Source organism: Falco peregrinus, chromosome 1, assembly GCF_023634155.1.
Source record: "Falco peregrinus isolate bFalPer1 chromosome 1, bFalPer1.pri, whole genome shotgun sequence".
NCBI classification, from domain to species: Eukaryota; Metazoa; Chordata; class Aves; order Falconiformes; family Falconidae; genus Falco; species Falco peregrinus.
Window position 1 is genome coordinate 108471303 of NC_073721.1, and position 18859 is coordinate 108490161.

Consider the following 18859-nt stretch of genomic DNA (forward strand, 5'->3'; position numbering starts at 1 on the left):
CCCTCTGTCAGGATAAGCAAATCTCCAAGGGCCACAAGGTCAGCAGCAGCTGAAATTCTCTTTTCAAGTAGCTATTTGTAGCATAATTTCGACCTTTACCTTCACTGAATTGCCTCAGACAAAACATTCTAAGTCAATGAGGCCCACGGCTAAAAAGATAGTAAGGTACATAACTCCTGCTCAGTTTCAAAGAATCAGCTGATATTTAGTGCCTAACTCACTTCATGCATCTGGAACCCGAATGATTAAATTTTGATGGAGAATAATCAGCAGTCATTGTTCAATCTTCTCTACTTGGCTATATCTTGCAAAGCATCTGGTCTATGGAGACACTTCATAAATGACTTCAGAAGACTTGCACGCTCAAGGTTTTCTGGCAATCACTTCTTAGGTTTGCACGTTCCTCCTACTAACTAGGGCAAAACAGTCTGCAGATTCTTTTTTCTGCAGGTCCTCCTAGCTCTCCTGGTACATGATCCTTTTTTATGTGCTGACATTTGTTATGCTAGATCACCTCCAAATGACCAATTAGTGTAATTCAGGACACCTAAACCCAGTAAGGTAAAATGAAGATGTCTCCAATTTCAAGTGAGTACCTAGACAACTAGGAATAAGCCAGGTAATATGTGACAGCATTCCTGATTGTTACAGAGTTCATCAGAACAGAACTCTGCCAGATTTTAAATCACTAAACAGAAGTCTAAGTGCTTGCTGTCAGATCCATGGCATTTTAGCCAGCCCTTCTCAAATGCTTGCTCTGCTCTGTAGCAAGTCCACAGCAGCACACACCACAGAGCAGTATCAATGAATCTTTTCCTCCCTCTACTTAAAGCACTTGAAAATTAGCAAGGGAAGTTGCTAAAATTTGCACAGTGTTCACATAAATTATGCTCCATGGTAGTTCTACCGAAATAAAACCCTTTCCATAAGCTTTGAAGTGTTCAGCACACCTTTGTACCTTCAGATACACAGCTCAAGTCAGTGAACAGCCCAAACTAGACAGAGGAGTACAAAGTCATTTTTCTGTCTGGGTACAGGAACAAATACCAGTATCCTGCATAAAATGCAAATGCTGAGTTGACTTTACTCCAGATAACCAGTTATGGAAGACTGCTTCATAACAAATACCACCCGTCATATTCGGATAGGTTCACACTAGCACATCGTACCGCACTACAAGAAAACCAAGATACTGCACTGCAAGATACTGCGCCCAAGATAATCCTTGGTCCCAATTAGCAAGATAAAGAACTTACTTGTGCTTGGCCAGCCATTTCAATACCAGCATCAAGAAATTCATCAAAATCATCACTGAATTTTCCAGAGGCTGCAGCCAGTTCCCCACTTTGGCCCCGTGTTGCATGGACGACTTCTCCTGCTGACTGATTCAGGTCTGCTGCTGCCTGATTCAGCTCACTCTGAGCTTCTTGAAATGACTTAGAACTTGGAGGTAGCTGTAAGAGACCAAGCACCGCGTTTTATCATCTGTCACGTCACACCAGCCCTTCATGACTGGAAGGTTCAACACAATTCAGTAGTGAGCTTTACATACCAGCTAGAATGGAGTACTGCAACCGGGCTGCTAGTGATCTGGTTCTGAATGCAGAATAGTCCAACTACAGGACAGTTATCAACCAGAAATCTATACAACCACCTTAGTCCTGCTGTCTCTTTCAAGGGACCTACAAGCACATAAGCCTTTCAAGGGGCAGAGATGACGATCGCTGTTTTATGGTTCAACTACAAAATTTGAAGAGACGAACTAAGCGGCAAAGTTGGAGAATTTTGGTCTCCAAGTCATCAGTCACTTCCACAAACAAGCTTTCCAGAGTGCCACACAAGTACCGGCAGCTCTTCATGATGACTCTAAACTCCTGATGTGGTTTTACCAAAAGGCATTGCATAAACATATCAAAATACAATTCCTCCTTCATTCACAGGGTAGCAGGATCACTGGTAGGTACAGCCCCCCCCCCCCCATTCAAATCATATAGCTGCCCAGCAAATTACCAGTGCATGAAGGGTGTTTGGTTTTGACATGGATGCAGTTAAACAGAAATAAAACAACTCTTCTCCTTACACAAAATGACCATAGATGCACCGAACTTTGACTGACCACACTGCTCCTTAAACTGATCAATTTAGGTGGGAGATGGATTATAATTTCCTAAGTTGCATATTCTTCAAAATGTTACATCACAGTTGGCATTTTCAAAACAACAAACCAATGGTGATGTATGACAACAACTTTAATATTGCCTTCACCAGCCACAGCCACATCTCACCTTTCCCATAAACCAGAAGACCAGCATTTCAGCTAAAGTAGCCACTACTTACAGTTGCATAAACTTACAGAAACTTGTATGAACTATACCTACGGCACATTTACTAAATGATCATTTGTTACATGGGGAACCCAGATGGGCTTTTCAGTTCTCTAAAATTTATTTCTATGTTAAAAGACATCTTACCGAATCAACGAGGAGCTTCTTGCTAGATTCCCCAATACTCTTCAAGGCCACATCCACATCCTTTTGTCCAGGCAGACAATTCACGCAGTTATTCAAGGAGTGAGACACTGCTTTTGCCACCTGCAACACATAAGTAAACACATCCACACAGAGAAAGGCTTCAGCGGTCATTCAGCGGAGGCACATTCTATAGCCAGCGTTTCCTACATTCCGATTCTAACAGGACCCTTTTTGAGGCTTGCAACTTTCTTGCTTTGCTCACCTGCAGTCTGGCAGTAATTATTTATGCTCAGCCCTCTGACAGGATCATGTTGGCAGGGCAGCTCCACAGCTGCACCTGGCACCTGGGGTAAATGCTGCAGCACTGCAGGTAAGGGAATGCCCCTGGAGTTAACCATATACTAATCACAGAAACCCTTTGCATGCTACTTTTTCCAAAGTCCTGAGTAAAACAAATATCTCCTTTTAAGAAATTACTTAAAATACAGGCCAATTACAGAACTTTTCGAACCAGTAAAAAAGGTGCCTATTACTCCCTAAAGTCTTCACAGGCAGTGGTGCCATGTGTAGAGAAGACGCATTCACTCTGTGAATGTAACCTGAATACAGGTCCTTCACCTGAGAATGAGCATTTTAACAGCTGTTTCATTTTTGCAATCAAGTAGCCTACTCAAATGTTGTTAACTGCATCTTTGTATAAGTTTATTTTTCTAAAAGATGCCTAAAATATCGTACTTCGCACCATCTGCACGGCTTAACATAAGTGTGATGTTACTACCTGAGAGCTGCTGGAAGGAACAGAAAGCTGACACTCCTTGCAGCCTTATTTTCTGTTCTTCTCTCTCATTACTGAATGCTGTGTTCTAAGTAATTTCACTGGGTGTTTGACAATTCATGTAGCTGCTCAAGTCCCAACTTACCTGGGCTAATCTCTGCTGACTGTCTGCATCCCCTGGTGCAGCCAGGGCCTGCTTTGCCTCCTGAATAAGCATAGCAGAGCCTTCCATGACATCCCTTGCTGAATCCAACATGGCATGTGCTGCCACAGGGTCGGTAGTAGATGCTGCAACCCCTCGTGCTGCCTGAGCCAAAGTCTTCAAAGCCTGAGCAGTTTCTCTGGCTGCCACTCCTATGTTCAGATTTAATCAAGGACTCTATTAGTACCCTTAAAGATGATCTTTGTATTTTATAACAGATGAATTCACAGGTAATGATCCCATTGCAAAACAACATTGCAAATTCAGTTTTAAAGGAAGTCTTCAAAGACAAGCACATTTGAAATATACAGCATCTTTTGCCTAGAGAAATGCCTGTAGGGCAGCCATAAAGCAAAAATTGTACCCCAAAAAACACATTCCAGGCACAGCTCTACATCAGTGACTAAACCTTAGTGAAGCACTGAAAAAGAAGAAAATCTAAAACCTGAAAATGAGGAAAACCTCATACTCTAACCTATGGGGGAAAGTGATTGTCTGCATGAACGGTGTACATGACTTAGAGCCACAGCATCTCTGCCACTTCTGAAAACGCAACTTTGGTTTTTTTAGAGAGCAAACAGAGAAACAGTAAGTTCGAGCAATTAAAAGCATAAAGAGAGATCATTAAGGATGATACAACTTGATATAACCTAACGTCACTTTTGAGTACAAGTACAAACTGAATGAAGTCACAAAGAGGAAGGACATCACGAAATTAGTTTCTGGCCAACGTTATAAGACATTCATCAGCTCTAGCACCAAGGCATACGACTGTATGAATAATGGTCCCACATTCTTCTATTTTGGGAATTTAATTCAGCCCTTAATGAAAACCAATATAAAATAGTCTTCTAAAAGGCCTTAATTTGCACATAGTCTAGTCAACAACATATGCAATTAATGTAGGTGGCATATTTTGAGTGATAAATCACTACTCCTACCAAAAGAAAGCTACAGCAAAGGTTCACATTTGCTGTACAAGACCTCTTGGTTATCCATATCTAGGCATTAAAAATAATTAGAACATTCTAACATACCTATTGGAAATGTTCACAAAGCTGGTACATCACAACCAAATACAACCCACAAAGTAGCCCTGTTGGCAATTTAACACCAGTGCCTCTTGACATTTTCTCTTCCTATCAACTGAACGTTTTTAAATGCAGAAACTTTAGAAGATAATGAAAAGCAAGTGATATTATATGTCAAACCACAGCCAGGCTAGGCAGAGAAACAGTACTGCCTACGCTGCCGTTATCACTTTTCTATTTGACAAACCACAGATTGCTTTTTACATTCTTAATGTAAAGAAAATTTCAGGGAAAATACCCACACGTTTTGTTCCCTTTATTTAGAATACCAGTAAGCATCTTTTACATTTGACTTAATTTATCACACCACCACTAAACAAAAAGGTCTGATTGTTATGCTTTCAGCTCGGTGCTCCTTTTATCCACTACAGTGACTTTCAGTATAAAATGAAAAGAAACCTACTGTGACAGCTGCAGACAAGAGGGAATTATTAAACAGTAAAAAACTTCTATCACAGAGAAACAGCAGAATGTCATAACACCTGCAAACACTTGGTGGTTGCTTGAGCACACCACAGTTAACAGCATAACAAGACAGTATGAGATAGGAAATAGTTACATGAACTTTGGAAAGGAACTCATTGCTTTGTAGGATTTCCCAACCAAACAGCTCTTACAGCCTGATGTTAAGAGAGCTACTAGATTGAGTTATTCGGTATCGGCTGCAAAGTATTCCTTTGCCAGATACCCAGTGCTAACTTCTGCACAACTATGTGATAGAAATGTGAGCCATCTTCATGCAAGTACACCTGCTTCAAATGAAAGTAACTAAGTTATGTAGCCCTGATGCAATTACATCCAATTACGTGGTAATTGCCATAATGGATTTCATCAGCAATATTTAAAAAAAAACTACAGTAGCATTTGCATCAACAGCTTTTGTTCCTTACAGAAATAAGGAGAGAGAACATTTTACCACCTAAGAGTAAACCTTTTTTCCCTCCTGCAAGGAGCTTTTTCCTTATTAAGGTGTTCCTGGTTTCTAGAAGTATAGGTACAAAAACAAACTGCAGAATCTGTGTGCCCACATTCTCTGTTGGCTTTAACTCAAACTACACAAATGTGATCAATGAGTCAGAAATTACATTATACATGCAAACTGGTAACATTTAGTAAGAGATGCAGTTTTAAACGTCACCAAGCTATCCTGAGTATGTTTGCATCCTGTGCTTCAAAAAATATCCAGACTCTTATAACCTTCTGAAAGGAGACAGCAACATTTCCAGTGGCATTGACCTTTCAATTGCACTACATTTTAGTTCTCTCCTTCACAGAGTTCCAGTGGCGTGTATTTACAAAAACAACAGATGTTTCAATCTACTCTGATTATATACAGACACGCAGCACACTGCAACACTATTCTTCTACGAAGCACATTATTTACACCAGCAATTCCCAGGAAGCTGCCACAATTCACTATCACCAAAAGAACCCCCCCACCCAAAACCAAAAGTAGTAATGGCTTGGTTTAAGTAATCTATAATAAGAAAACCTTCTATCAAGTATTTTACAGAAAGCAGAGGTTTTGCAGACACGTTATGCATAAAACACTACCTGTGTAGTGCTCGTTGCCTTGAGCAGCACAAGTTAACAGCTGGGCCATTGATGAACCGACTGCTTTGGATGTGCTTCCCAGGTCCTGAGTGCATTTCTCAAGCTGTGAAAAATTGCAAAGGACAAAATTCTTTGTTTAAGTTCAACTAAAACATGCTTTTTTTTAAAAGTAATATTAAAAATTTCCTCATTCCACAGAAACCAATCTTGTATCTCAGCTACTGAACACGCACACAGTATCTCTGAAACCTGACTAGCATGTTTTCCCCGTCCATGATGAAATAAATTAACATATTAAGTAACAAAACCAACAAAACTATTTTATAATTAGTAATGGAAATCATTACCTTCATCTGAGGAGAAGGGGGATTTTGCCAAATAAAACATTTCACTTTCTAAGCCTACCAGGACTGGTAGCCTTAGAACTATTGAGTTCTCATCTTTGTCGCTATTGAAAAGAAATTATTTGCGACAAGAAATGAGTGAAACATTGCTGCTGCTAATTTGTACAATAGAGACAGAGTCCCTACAGTCCTATGAGTAATTCTGCTACAGAACATGCTTCTGCTGTAGCAGGAATATATATTCTTTTTAAGCGAATTAGTGCAAAATCCTGTCAGTATCACCATTACCCAAAGCCTCATGACTTGTTTTGACTCTAGTATTTAAATTTTTTTAACAGCTAACTTTGTTTGTTTGTTTTTAAATGAAGAACATCCTTCCTCAATTACAGTTTCTCCTGGCAGAGGTTTTAACTGTCCATCCACAGCTGCCATCTTCGCGTCTTGCAGTTCATTTTTGAGAGTCTGGACTGTATTCAGAGCAGAGTCAATTTCCATCGGGCCACACGCTTCGTGAGCCTATTCAGAGATCAGATCAACAGCACTGTCAGCAGCTGTAAGCCACCACCAGAAAGAGTAAATGCTTCAGATATAACCTCCCCCTCCCAAATTATTGCTCTCATGACTTTAGAGGTCACTGTGGGCACCTTGTTCTACATCACAGCTTCCAAACTCCCGCACAGTATTCCTAGCTTGTGAAGAGAACAACACACAGTTAAGAGACACCAGGGGAAAGAGACACAGCTGGCTTGTGTACACATCACCTTCCCACTGGCCACTCCAGGTACTGAGAAAATAACAGCTGCAGTCCCGATTTCGCTTTCTACAGAGCCTAACCATGCATCGTGACTGAAGTCACAGTGAACCCTCTGATGTGGCAGCCCACAGCCACCAGTACTCGAGCTGGAAACGTTAACATCAGCTCAGGTGTAGCCAGCCTATATGCTACAATCCTGGGTTTGGGCCTCAGTGTACACACACACACAAAAAAAAACCCCAACAAACCCACGCACTTCCCACTGATCTTTTAAACCCATACATCATTTAGAAATCTGTGGTGAAACAGAGATAGCTTCTGCGTCCCTGAATTTTGGAGATGAGCTCTAGTTCACAGTCACAACGCTGCTCACAGAGTGCTGTCCCAGTTTGGCAGGTGCACGGCAGAGCACTCCGCTTTCCCCACTCTACTCCAGGTGTTACAGCAGCTCAGAGCTTTCATCTGCTGCTCAGCAAACACCCTGCTCCCGTCTTTCTTGTAGGGAAAGGGTAGCACAAGCTTTTCAGTTTTCTCATCACTTCTCCCTCCCGTTTCTATCACGACACAGAAGCCACCTGGGAGTCTAAGCAAACTGTGCACAAAAAGCAACACTGAGAAGCGAACAGTGCCGGAGCACGAGCCATTCCCTGGGGGAGACGCAGTGGGTCAAGCAGGACAAGCCTGTGACCACGATCCCAGCCATCTTGCTTTAGCTGGTTAACGCATTAAAGCATTTACCCACCTTCTGGGAGGCAGTTCGTAGCTCAGCTAAGCTGGTAGCAAGGTTCTTCGCACACTGACTCAGCTGCATTGCTGCTGCTTGATCAGCCACAGTGGGGACTGCAGCTTTAGCAGATGCCACCATTTTACTTCCAGGCTGTTCAAAGAAGAGCAATGAACACAATTGGTTTACCAGCTTATTTTCTTTAAAGGCGACTTAGGATTCAATAAACAAAATGCTTCCTCCATTCACACACTCACGAGGTTTCTACGTTTTCTATAATGACCATTTAATGCACTACCCTGCTCCTTAACCATGCACCTTCTAGATCCCAGCCTTTCATTTGTGTGCTGCACCCTCTCGTAATTCCACATTACAGTGTCCTCTGCAGCAGGACTCGTTTGAGCGTTACTGGTACAACGACTACCTCACTGGTACCAATATCTGTCCGAGGCCTTCGTGTACATGCAGACTACTTTAAAGAATTTAAATGTGTAGTTTCGCCATTCAGCACCCATGTGGTATGAGCAGGTCCAGGTGGCACAGATGGCAAATTTGTCTCAATGTTTCTAAATATTAAACTCTTCCAAAATTCCATAAATTGAGAACCATAATTCAAGAAATGACTCTTTGCAGGCTTTGCTGCTAACACAAATAAAATAATTTGCTGATTCTCACCATCACTGTGGTACACATACACAGCCCCAGGGGAGATGGATCATTCTAATGACCCCAAAGGGAATCATGCAGCAAAATACTCAGAGCAGAGGCATGGCTTGTGATACCTCTGCCTACATGGGACCATACAGAACCTGCTAACAGCAACCACATTACAGCAGGACTAACTGGTGCCAAGTAATAAGTCATTACATGAAGAATTGGTTTCTTCTATTTGTTTCTTTAATGTCCACAATAAACCCAATAGTTTTGTTACCAATGGTCAGTATTTTATCAATATTTTTTTTTAAGATGTTTTGGAAGAAGCACACAGTCAAATGTTGTGTTTTGTTCAAAATTGCAATCAAGATCCATTACGTATGCAGGCTAGTATCTACTTGTGAAGAATTCTGGAGCTTGCTGCTGTAACATTAACTTTACCTTCACTAAGAAAGGTTCTCACACATTCAGACCTCTGCTTAGAAAGATGCTGAATTCTCTCCATCTGGTTCTTTAAACTCTTTCGCAGAGGGCAAGTGCTACAGCAATGAATGCTTCTTCTCCATACACTGGAGTTTTCTTGTTACTTTTATCCTCAGTTTTGGCAGTTTTCACTCACCACAGATTCAGCATACTTCAGCCATCTGATCTGAGGAACTAAATTATCCTTAGCTATGATTCACAGTCAGTAATAGACTTCTTTACATGGTTCTTAACAGTTTACTGCTTCTTTATAACGCATGAAAACATACAGCACTAAAAAATGCTTTTTGCTCTGACGGAATCTACTACAATGATTGATTCACTTCACCTGAAGAAAGTTCTGGCTGGAATTTATTAGAGCAAGCTGGGCACTGAGGTCCTCTGCCTGAGCTTGACTTCCTCTCACACCCTGCACCAACTGAGGAATGTGGTCTGCAACATTCTGCAATAGACAAAGGGAAAAGCTTTTAGTAGATAAATAAAACCTCAAAACCCTCTGACACTAAAGCAAGCCCTCTCCCTACCCCCCTTAAAGAACTTATAGTACTCACAGGTACAGTACGCTTGTGCCTTCACAGAATTTGTTTAGGATTCTATGGAACTGAATTAATACACAATAGCATTTTTCAGAGATGTTCTACTTAAGAAATCTTTATTCAAGCTACTCATTAAAGACCCTACAACCTAAGATTTTTCTGCAGGATTATGTACACAAAGTATTTTGAATTACTTCCTCTGCATGTTCAAATGCCAGTAGTGGAGGTGACAGATTTTTTAAGATTATGTCTTGCTTTCAGAAAAAGCTTTACACACAAGCACCTCAGCCTACTTCTCCTTGACTTCTAACAATACAAACTTTATAGTATGGCTTGAGCATTCTGAAGTGTGTATTGCTATAACTTTACTCCTGGACTGCCCAGATTCATGCTCCTTGTCCATCCATTTCATAATAACACTTACTTCAGCAGTGCAATACTCTTTTTTTTCTCCTTTCCTCCCCAAAAAAGTTAGAAAAAAAGTATCAGATCTTCTCTGCTACCTAATAAATCATCATCAAGATCAAATTAGAATGAACTGTAAACAATACAGTGAATCAGCTTGCCTTTTTTTTTTTAATTCATACTGAAATAGCAGCTGCCTACAACACAATTTTGAGATGTACAGCTACCCTATTTAATTCCAACATTACTTAGGATTACCACCATGCCGAGAAGTAATTGCTGAATGTTAATGTGGCTTTTAACGATGCCTTCTTTAATGGTTTTCTTCTCCTTCCCTATATAACTGCTCTTCCATCCAGAAGAAAACCCTTTTGCATTCTATTGTCTTATTCAATTTTTTGCTTAAATGCAATTTCTTTAAAAACCCTCAAGCAACATTAGTCAGAGCTAGAAATTAAGCTGCCAAATGTAGCTTAAACACAAAAGAGAATAGCTTCTCACCAAACTCTAGTTTGGAACTATAAAAACGCGCTTGACTTCAGGCATACCTTGAAATCTGTGGTCTTGGCAGCCTTAACTTCAAGCTAGAAATCACGTTAACCCCATAGTAAGATCTATAACTTATTTTTTACAGTGATATTTAAGGTCCCAGTTGCCTGTAGGCTGAACATCAGAATAGCAGGATCGGTGCTGTTAGTTATATAACCGATTATATAACCTATATGTTAAAGAAGGATTTCACTCTGTTACAGTACAAAGTATTACCGCTACTCCACCCTTAGTTGTGAAAAATTCAAAGGTTACCTTCACTCCACAGCAGCCCCACTTCACTGCATGTACCATTGGATAGCCTGCTGTGATGCTCACACTGCTACTCACCTGCTGCAAAGCGCGCTCATGTGCTGAACGTGGGGCCCGGGCTTCTCGCCAGTGAACAAATCTCTGAGCAACTGGAGCCCTCTGCACAGTGCTTCTAGCACAGCTCTGCATGCACAGGGTGGCTGACTGCTCTGTCAAAACTTTTACTCATAGCACTTGCTTCAGATGAAGTGTTTGTTACTCAACAGGTACATGCTGAGATATACAAGCCTGTTGGTCCTTTCTAGTAAGGTGTTTGCAGGGGTATTTGTAACAGCCAAGAACTACAGAGTAGCTCAGCTTTTCCAAGCTCTCCATACAGTAACACATGGAAACGATGGATAATACAATAAATGAGGGTTCTCCAGAATCATGGAATTGTATCATAGAATCATAGATGGTTTGGGTGGGAAGGGACCTTAAATATCATCTAGTCCCAACCCCCTGCCATGGGCAGGGACACCTTCCACTAGCCCAGGTTGCCTAAAGCTCCATCCAACCTGGCCTCAAACACTTCCAGGGATGGGGATGGGGCATACAGAATCCATAGAGATGAATGTGTATGGTGTGGTTTTTGGTTTGGGGATTTTTATTTTACTAAAAACACTCCTTTCGAGGTTGCAACACTATTATTACAGAAGGTGATATTTAGTTCCCCACAAAGCAGAGTTCAAGAGTTTTTTGTCAGTGGCTTTGGGTTGCGATGTGTTTACCTTACAGCTCTGCACAAGTTGCTGGTGTGCTGCTGTGTTCTTATTTGAGACCGCTGCATTCTGAGAAGCTGCAATAGTCTGAGTGGCAGCAGCTGCAGCTTGTTTAGCCGCAATCTTTGAGGAAAAAGGAACAGAGTTAAATCAGTGGTTACAAGTCCGAGTAATTCAGAGGATGAAATACATAATACAGGTAACTTTGACAGATTAAATCATTACAACCCTTGATTAATTTGATTTACCTTAAGGAAACTCAGGATTGCTTTTCTCTCAAGGTGAAAATGAGCTGAATACTGGTCTCACCTCTAATTCGCCAATAAAGAAAAGGGTGGAATGAGAAGGATTCTAAGATCTTACTCCTTCACAGCTTATGTTGCAGCATTACCAAAAGAAGTCAATTACAGACAGCAGAAATGGTCTAATCAATTAGCTCCTTACAAAAAAGGCCAGAGAAAACAGGCCAAGTACACACACTGCTACATTAACACCTCTGACTGCCGACTCAAGGGAGCCAGCTTCTACTGATTTTGCTGAGATTGCTCTATGGCGAAAGCAAAGATATTAAAGTGATACAGAGGTACAAAATACTGGTATTACTAAGTCTAAAAGCACCCCGTGGGAAGACCTTTTCCAAATATCTGGGAGTGTTATTATCAACTGGCCCACTAAATACAGGCAAGCATGAAGTTCATTCTCATCGTTACACATGTCACTCCTTTGTGAGGCAGTATACATTGTAACAGTAAACCAAATAAAATGCCCTTTCTATAAAGCTTTCTTGCATGCAGTTCAGAAATTGAGACGTCAGCTTTTATTTCCTGAAATACTCCTGATTTTTGGTACTAGCCAGATACAGCAATGTAAATGCGCTTCTGGAACATGGTTACCTACTTAGGTCTCCTTGTTTGTCTAATCTCATTGAATTTAAATCAGATTAATGTAAAACCACAGCTGGAAACTAGGAATTACAAAAGGCTTTTTTTTTTAATCTGTCTTTTCTACATTTCAGCTGAGAATAGGAAGATCAAACCTTGCCTACAAGACAAGCTTCAGAGAGGTTTTAGCTGCAGTGCACAGTAAATTGCCTTTCTCTCTCTAGGCTGTACTATGAGATAAAACGTATCTTTCCACTTCTGTTTCTGCTTCTTTGATTCTCTGAATAACTTACTGGTTTAATTGGATATGTTGCAATTCAACATTTCTTTGTATGGAAATTTACATGAAACTCTGGCAGATATACTAGTAAAACCATCAAATGATATTGTGTGTAAATGACAGATCATACAGATAAATTAAAACAGTAATGAAGTAGTTTCAGCTCAGCTGTTTGAAACCTCAGCTGTTCTAATTCTATGACTAAGTCACCATCAAATGCCTTCTGAGTCAAATTCTTACACCACTTCACTGCCTCAGTAACACAAGTGCTCACTTGTCTGAGAACTATGGTATGGTATGCTAGCATCCCTAATTCCAAGCCTTGTGTTCTGGAACTGAGCTTACAGTGCTATCATTCTGTGCCTAGCACTCTTCCTGAAATATGCACTTCTACTTGCTTGAAATTATCTACAGATACTAATTATCAAAACAGAATAAACCAAAATTTCAACAACATCTAGTTTACAACCTCTAATCTGTTGACAATTTTCTTCTTGATGGCATTCTGTGCAGCAGCATTTGTAGCAACCCGCAGTCCCTCTGCTGCTTCTCTCAGACGCTGCTGTTGATCCTCATTTTCAGGATTGGCTGCAGCTCCCTGCACAAAATTTCAGAGCAAAAACCATGAGCCTCAGTAAAAGTTCCTGGAGAAAAGGTAGATAAATATCGAGGTTTTAGTTCTAGACAGTGTCTGCTAAATCAGCCTTTATTTTCCTCATATTATCTTAACCAAAGTTAGAACATTAAAATGTTACAAGAATTTGAAGTGGAAAATTTATAGCTAGTACAAGGTTGTTCCCATATACGTTAGGTACTTTGAGGAAGGGAGCTGAACTTTTGCTTCATATACTGCTTGAGGCGCTTGGAAAAAAGCCTTGTACACTACTTCCACTATGATCTCTACTAACGTACTTTGATGAACGTAGGTTTTGAAAAAAACAACCCCAAACAACAACAGTTTTTAAATCTCTCGATTCAATACACCTTTCAATAAAACTGCAGTCCAACCCTTGAGATTTAACACAGTAGGTTTCCTTCATCTGAAGTCTGAGAAAGTACTGGAAGGTCAAGGACATGCCCCGTAGCCAGGCAAATGGGCCTTTTAGAGCCCTAGCAGAATGGCTGGCCCTGATCTGTAAAAACCATTTAAGTGCAGGATCTGGGAAACAATTCAACAAACATATTCCTCCCCAGTGTATTTAAATAGGTTTCTATCACAGAAGGGGAAGAAAATGTTAAATATACGCCCCTCTCGTGAGAACGGGGTGGGATGGCAGGGCACAAAAAAAGTAGGATGCCCCAGGTGGAGGGAACCGTCCTTAAGACAAACACAGGCAGAGCTGCTCTGTTAACAGCTTTTGTAAGTGATATTCATAAGAGACAGCCATGGGTTTGCTGTTCCACTTCTTTTGGTAGGACTGGTACAAGACTTCCCATTACCACGGTTACAGCTGGTGGGAGCTGCCCTAGATGCTTGAGTCACGACCTCCCTGCACACAGGGCAGCAAAGCAGTGCAAGAAGGGTTTCTAACACCCACCCCCCACCCCCAACTAATTAATTGTTTTTTCTGAACATACCTAGCATAAGTCATTCAATGTCCAACATTTACAGGATAAGAAAAACCACCCCTACTATCAGCCAGATCCTATCCATCCTATCCCACATCCCGTCCCTTCCTGGCGTCTAACCATACAGTTCTACGCTGACGGTTAGCTCATTTTCCTGGTACCTTTGCAGCTTCAACCATGCGGGCTGTGGAATCTGCCAGGAGCTTTGCAGCAGCCAGAAGCTTCTTAGAGTTGTCCATGTCGATTTCTGCTTCAGCATCTGACCTCATCGCGTTGACAAGATCAGAAGTGGCCTGAGCCAGCACCCTGGCCTGCCGCACCATTTCACCTATGGCATACAATTCTATTTTTACTTAATTTCTCTCTGCATTTCAGTTGCAGTTTCAAAAATCATCTCAACAAGATGAAAATAAAGTTACATTTGCTGAAGTATTCTTTTGACTTGAAAATGATACACAAAGAGTTCATAGCTTAGACACTTCATAAATAAAACCTTAGAGCGCAACACGAAAGAAACTGCTGCAGTGGAGATTAAGAACAAAATGTAATGTTTGCATTCTAGATAGCAAGACAAAACCCAAAAATCAATACTTTAAGGTAATTTTGAATATATAGTTCAAGGAAACTCCTGGCCCAGTGAGGACTAATAATTTTGCTTTCAAATTACAGCCAAGATTTCACTCCTTAAATAAAAATTACCCATCTTTCACCTATTTTTCTTTTAGGGAATCACCTTCTGCCCAACATAAAGGTAAGAACTCTGTCAGAAGGGACTCAGCACCAGGTGGGTGGGTCTGGACAAACCCAAGGTGTACATTTAAGATACTGGAGTCGTGTTCCAGTCATGGTGAAGCAAAGAGATGGAACAACAACGCTTCTGAAGTGGATACCTACGCCTTCTAGAGCAAATTCATTTGGTCACTAACACATACACTTGACCTCCTTCATAGCAGACGTGAACCCATAAAGCCTTTCACTTTCTGTAGGTTATCAAGTAAGTTGTGTCCGGGTCTAAGGCCTCATTTTTTTCAAATGCTCTTAAGAAATCATGGGAAAGAAAACCAAAGCAGCATTTTTCTCACGTGTTCTCAAGGTTACTTGTGGGCTTCAGAATTAAATGCCTTCTTACCAGGCTCCTCTGGTCAGGCATAGGCAAAAAAATTTAAGTCTTCTTGCTTTCATCAACTATGTCCCAACATGCATTTTGGCAATTAAAATTTTTACCAAGATTGGCTAACTCAGCTCCCAGTCCAAATACTCCACTTGAAAAAAATCCCTTTGAGTGCCCTTTCTTATAGTACTAAGCCAGTAAATCAAACAAAGTATAACCTGCTTGGGCAACAATACAGCAGTCACAAGCCAGAGTCTCTCTCCCGTTAAAATTGTGACCGCAGGAGTGCAATGATAAACTGGAAACACAGACTGGAATTTGAATGCCTTCTACTAAAAATGAAGTATTGCACAACAAGATATTTGACTGTGAGTAGAAAATAAATGCTCTACGAGATCATCTCTTTCACCGCATTCTTCTGTGCAGAAGCTGAATCATAAGCGACAGCTAAACATAAAACTTGACATGGTTTCCTGTGCACATCTACAGTCATTACATTCCTTAGGATAGCTACAGAGCATTAGAAAACTTTTTCCACAGCTTTCAATTCAAAGATTAAGGGTGGTTTGGCAAACATTCCTGTGCATGTTTTAAAAATTTTAAATGTAATAACTTGGATGACTCTACAACAAAAGATCAGTTTGATCACATCGACTGTAACGTGAATACAACCGTGACTGAAATATTTCCGTTCCTGGCCTTGCAGTTAAATAACATGAAAGAAAAGCCCAACCCTAACCCTAAGGAAAACCATGCTACTCACTATTTAAAAAATCAGCTTTTAAAAACTGATCCCATTTTAAACTTTCTATGAATTGCCTCAATTTCAAGTTGATACTGCCTCTTCTCACTGTTGCTACTTCATAACATTTGTAGCTATTGAAATTTCACCATTCTAAGTAATTTACTGGTTCTTCACTAAAAATTCAGAGTGGATCAGTTAGATGTTAGGCATCTCAAGTTTTAGTTGATTCTAGAAGCTGTACAGTTTAGAAACATCATAGGGAAAAGCAGATGTTAGTTCCAAAGCCTACAACAAAATCTACACGTAATTAAATCAGTCACTGGGAATTATTCACCCAGGTACCTGTCTTCGTATTTGGAGATGAGAAATTGCTACACAATTCTGTGAAGCGAAGCAGTGGTAGAAACCAAGAGAAAACTTCACAGTGATCCGTTAGCACGACACTGACTGTTTTCACAGAATATTGATTCTATCTGGCACATCACTACGTGCATTTTGCTGATTGCATGTTATATGCTGAATGACTACCCATCAACGACAGCACGAGCCTAGAAGCAGAGTACACTTCAGAGAAGGTTTTTCACTTGCATTATTTGAAACATGCACATCTCTGAGTCGTGAAAAGCTACTGCCTGTTAGAGAAACTCACCAGCATCTCCCATCGAACTGAAAATACTCTCTGTGACACACATGATGGTATCTGTAGCCTGGTCATAGCGTCCAATGGGCTCTCCCCTGCTTGCAAACTGGCGGACGTGCTGCAAGAGGTCATTCAGAGCTTGACTGACGATGCTGGCAGCCGCACTGACCTGCTTCAGTAACTCGGTATCGTCTGTGGCAGCCTGGCAGGCCCTCACACAGTTTTCCACTGAACGGTCTACCAGTTTCCCTGCCTCAATCAGCTGCTCCTGGCACACTGGAGAGCTGATAGTGGGACTCACAACCTGCATGGGAGGGGACACAAAGCATTCAGAAAAGGCTTGTCTGCAAATTTCCTAACTCCTAACAAGTGAAACACCCACTACATTAGTTTTTAATCTTTAATTTACCTGTTTTCCCTAGACAGAAAACCCTGAAATAGAATATTTAAATAGGTAGCTTCAGAAATCTAGATTAGGAATCTGGGCTCTGCATATCATTAGTATAATCTCAATTTAGATTCTGAGAATGGATGCCTCCACCTTGTTCATGCTTCTTCAGCAGCATGTTCAGTAAACTGAGAAAACACAAGACAGTGGCTCTGCAGGGCAGGCACGGGCCAAACTCCTCCAGAGTAACTACATCCACTGGCAGACTCTTGTAGACTGGAATTCCAAATAAAATGAAATCTTAATTGGAATTGGTCTTGTAAACCCATCTTATATCAGCCTTTTGTTTGTGGTTGGGGTTTTTTTTTGGGTTTGTTTGTTTGTTTGTTTTTAATAAAACTTGTGCTTGGCACAAGCCAAACAACATTCTACTTCTGAAGCCACAAGACAAGTAATAAACTGTGTAACCTACATAGTCGAAACAACCCTCCCCCATTTTGTTCAGGCATATCCAGACAGCTTTTAGCAATGGGAATACTGTGCGTGTCCTGTGAGGAAAACAGGATGGATACCACTTATGCCTTATGTCTTATGCCACACTGAAGGAATTCACAGGCAATAAGAACATCAACTCCAAACAGTGAAAATTCAGATATATGAATTACAAAAAGCCCTCGCAGCCAGAGAAATGAAGTAGAAAATATTGAAAATTGCATATCTAATATTGGCTATTAATTTTAAAACAAACCTTCCTGACATTTCACAAGAGTTGAAAACCCATTTCCCTGCAAAAGACTACACTGCAGACTTCAAAGCAGCATCTAAGTAGGAAATATGAACTGTTTAATTTTTTAATTGATTATTTTTTTCATCGATTTTTAAGATAAAAAGTGTTCCAGAGGCTGTAGTGTTCCCCAGGCAAGCTGTGCTTCTTGAACTAATATTTTTTACGTTTTTATTTTATCAATATTAGTAACTCATCAGATGGGCTTTGTTATTTGTGAACATTCCCTGGGGATTACAGCAACACCTCACATCTTCTGGGCTCCTGACTGCTACTGTTAGGGGTGACTATTTATTAATCAAAAAATTTGCTACTGCATAAATCTAAAGCTATGACATTAACACGGTATGTTGCCTGTTACTGTTGGAAATACACAGAAGCCTACGCTCCAAACAACACCTTGCAGCCTCATGAACACCGCTAGCCTCACTCACCTTAGCACAAGCCACAAGCTGGGAAGTAGAGAGCGCGCACTGCGTAGCAGCAGCAATGACCCTGTTCTGCAGCACTGTATCCTCGGCGACCTGGGCTACGTTCTTGGCCTTCAGCACTAACATGGCAGCAGCGTTTGCAACAGCTTTGGCCAGGCTCATCAGAACATCCTGGTAAGGTAAAGGGAAAATTCAGTCTTATGAACAAAAAAATATATACTTTCTTTACATTAAGACCAAGCCTCCTGAAGGTAAGAAGTTCTCATGTATCAGAACTTGAACATTCTGTTACGTGTAAAGCAGCAAACATGGCTATTACTCAGAAAACTCAAGTTTTCTGTTCTCTCTTAACTACATTATCAAGTTATTGGACTGAACGAGTATGGACTGTTAAATGTGGAATTGGCTCAGAGTCTGTAAGAACAAATCTATGTCCCCAATTGCAATGTGCTTATCTTCACTTCCTGAGAATATA

General features: G+C 40.7%; 1 protein-coding gene across 4 annotated transcripts in view; it reads right to left on the reverse strand.

The window, feature by feature from the left end:
- The window catches only part of TLN2 (talin 2), a 203837-nt gene that overhangs the window by 66528 nt on the left and 118450 nt on the right, over positions 1-18859 (reverse strand). For all 4 annotated transcript variants that reach the window (XM_055806974.1, XM_055806981.1, XM_055806968.1 and 1 more), the window contains 12 exons: positions 18388-18555; positions 16791-17085; positions 14447-14613; positions 13186-13314; positions 11565-11678; positions 9381-9494; positions 7934-8068; positions 6825-6953; positions 6094-6196; positions 3392-3600; positions 2472-2591; positions 1257-1454 (listed from right to left, as the gene is read on the reverse strand). In XM_055806974.1, coding sequence (XP_055662949.1) covers positions 1257-1454; positions 2472-2591; positions 3392-3600; positions 6094-6196; positions 6825-6953; positions 7934-8068; positions 9381-9494; positions 11565-11678; positions 13186-13314; positions 14447-14613; positions 16791-17085; positions 18388-18555 — 1881 coding nt within the window. The remainder of the gene's footprint in view (positions 1-1256; positions 1455-2471; positions 2592-3391; positions 3601-6093; positions 6197-6824; positions 6954-7933; positions 8069-9380; positions 9495-11564; positions 11679-13185; positions 13315-14446; positions 14614-16790; positions 17086-18387; positions 18556-18859) is intronic.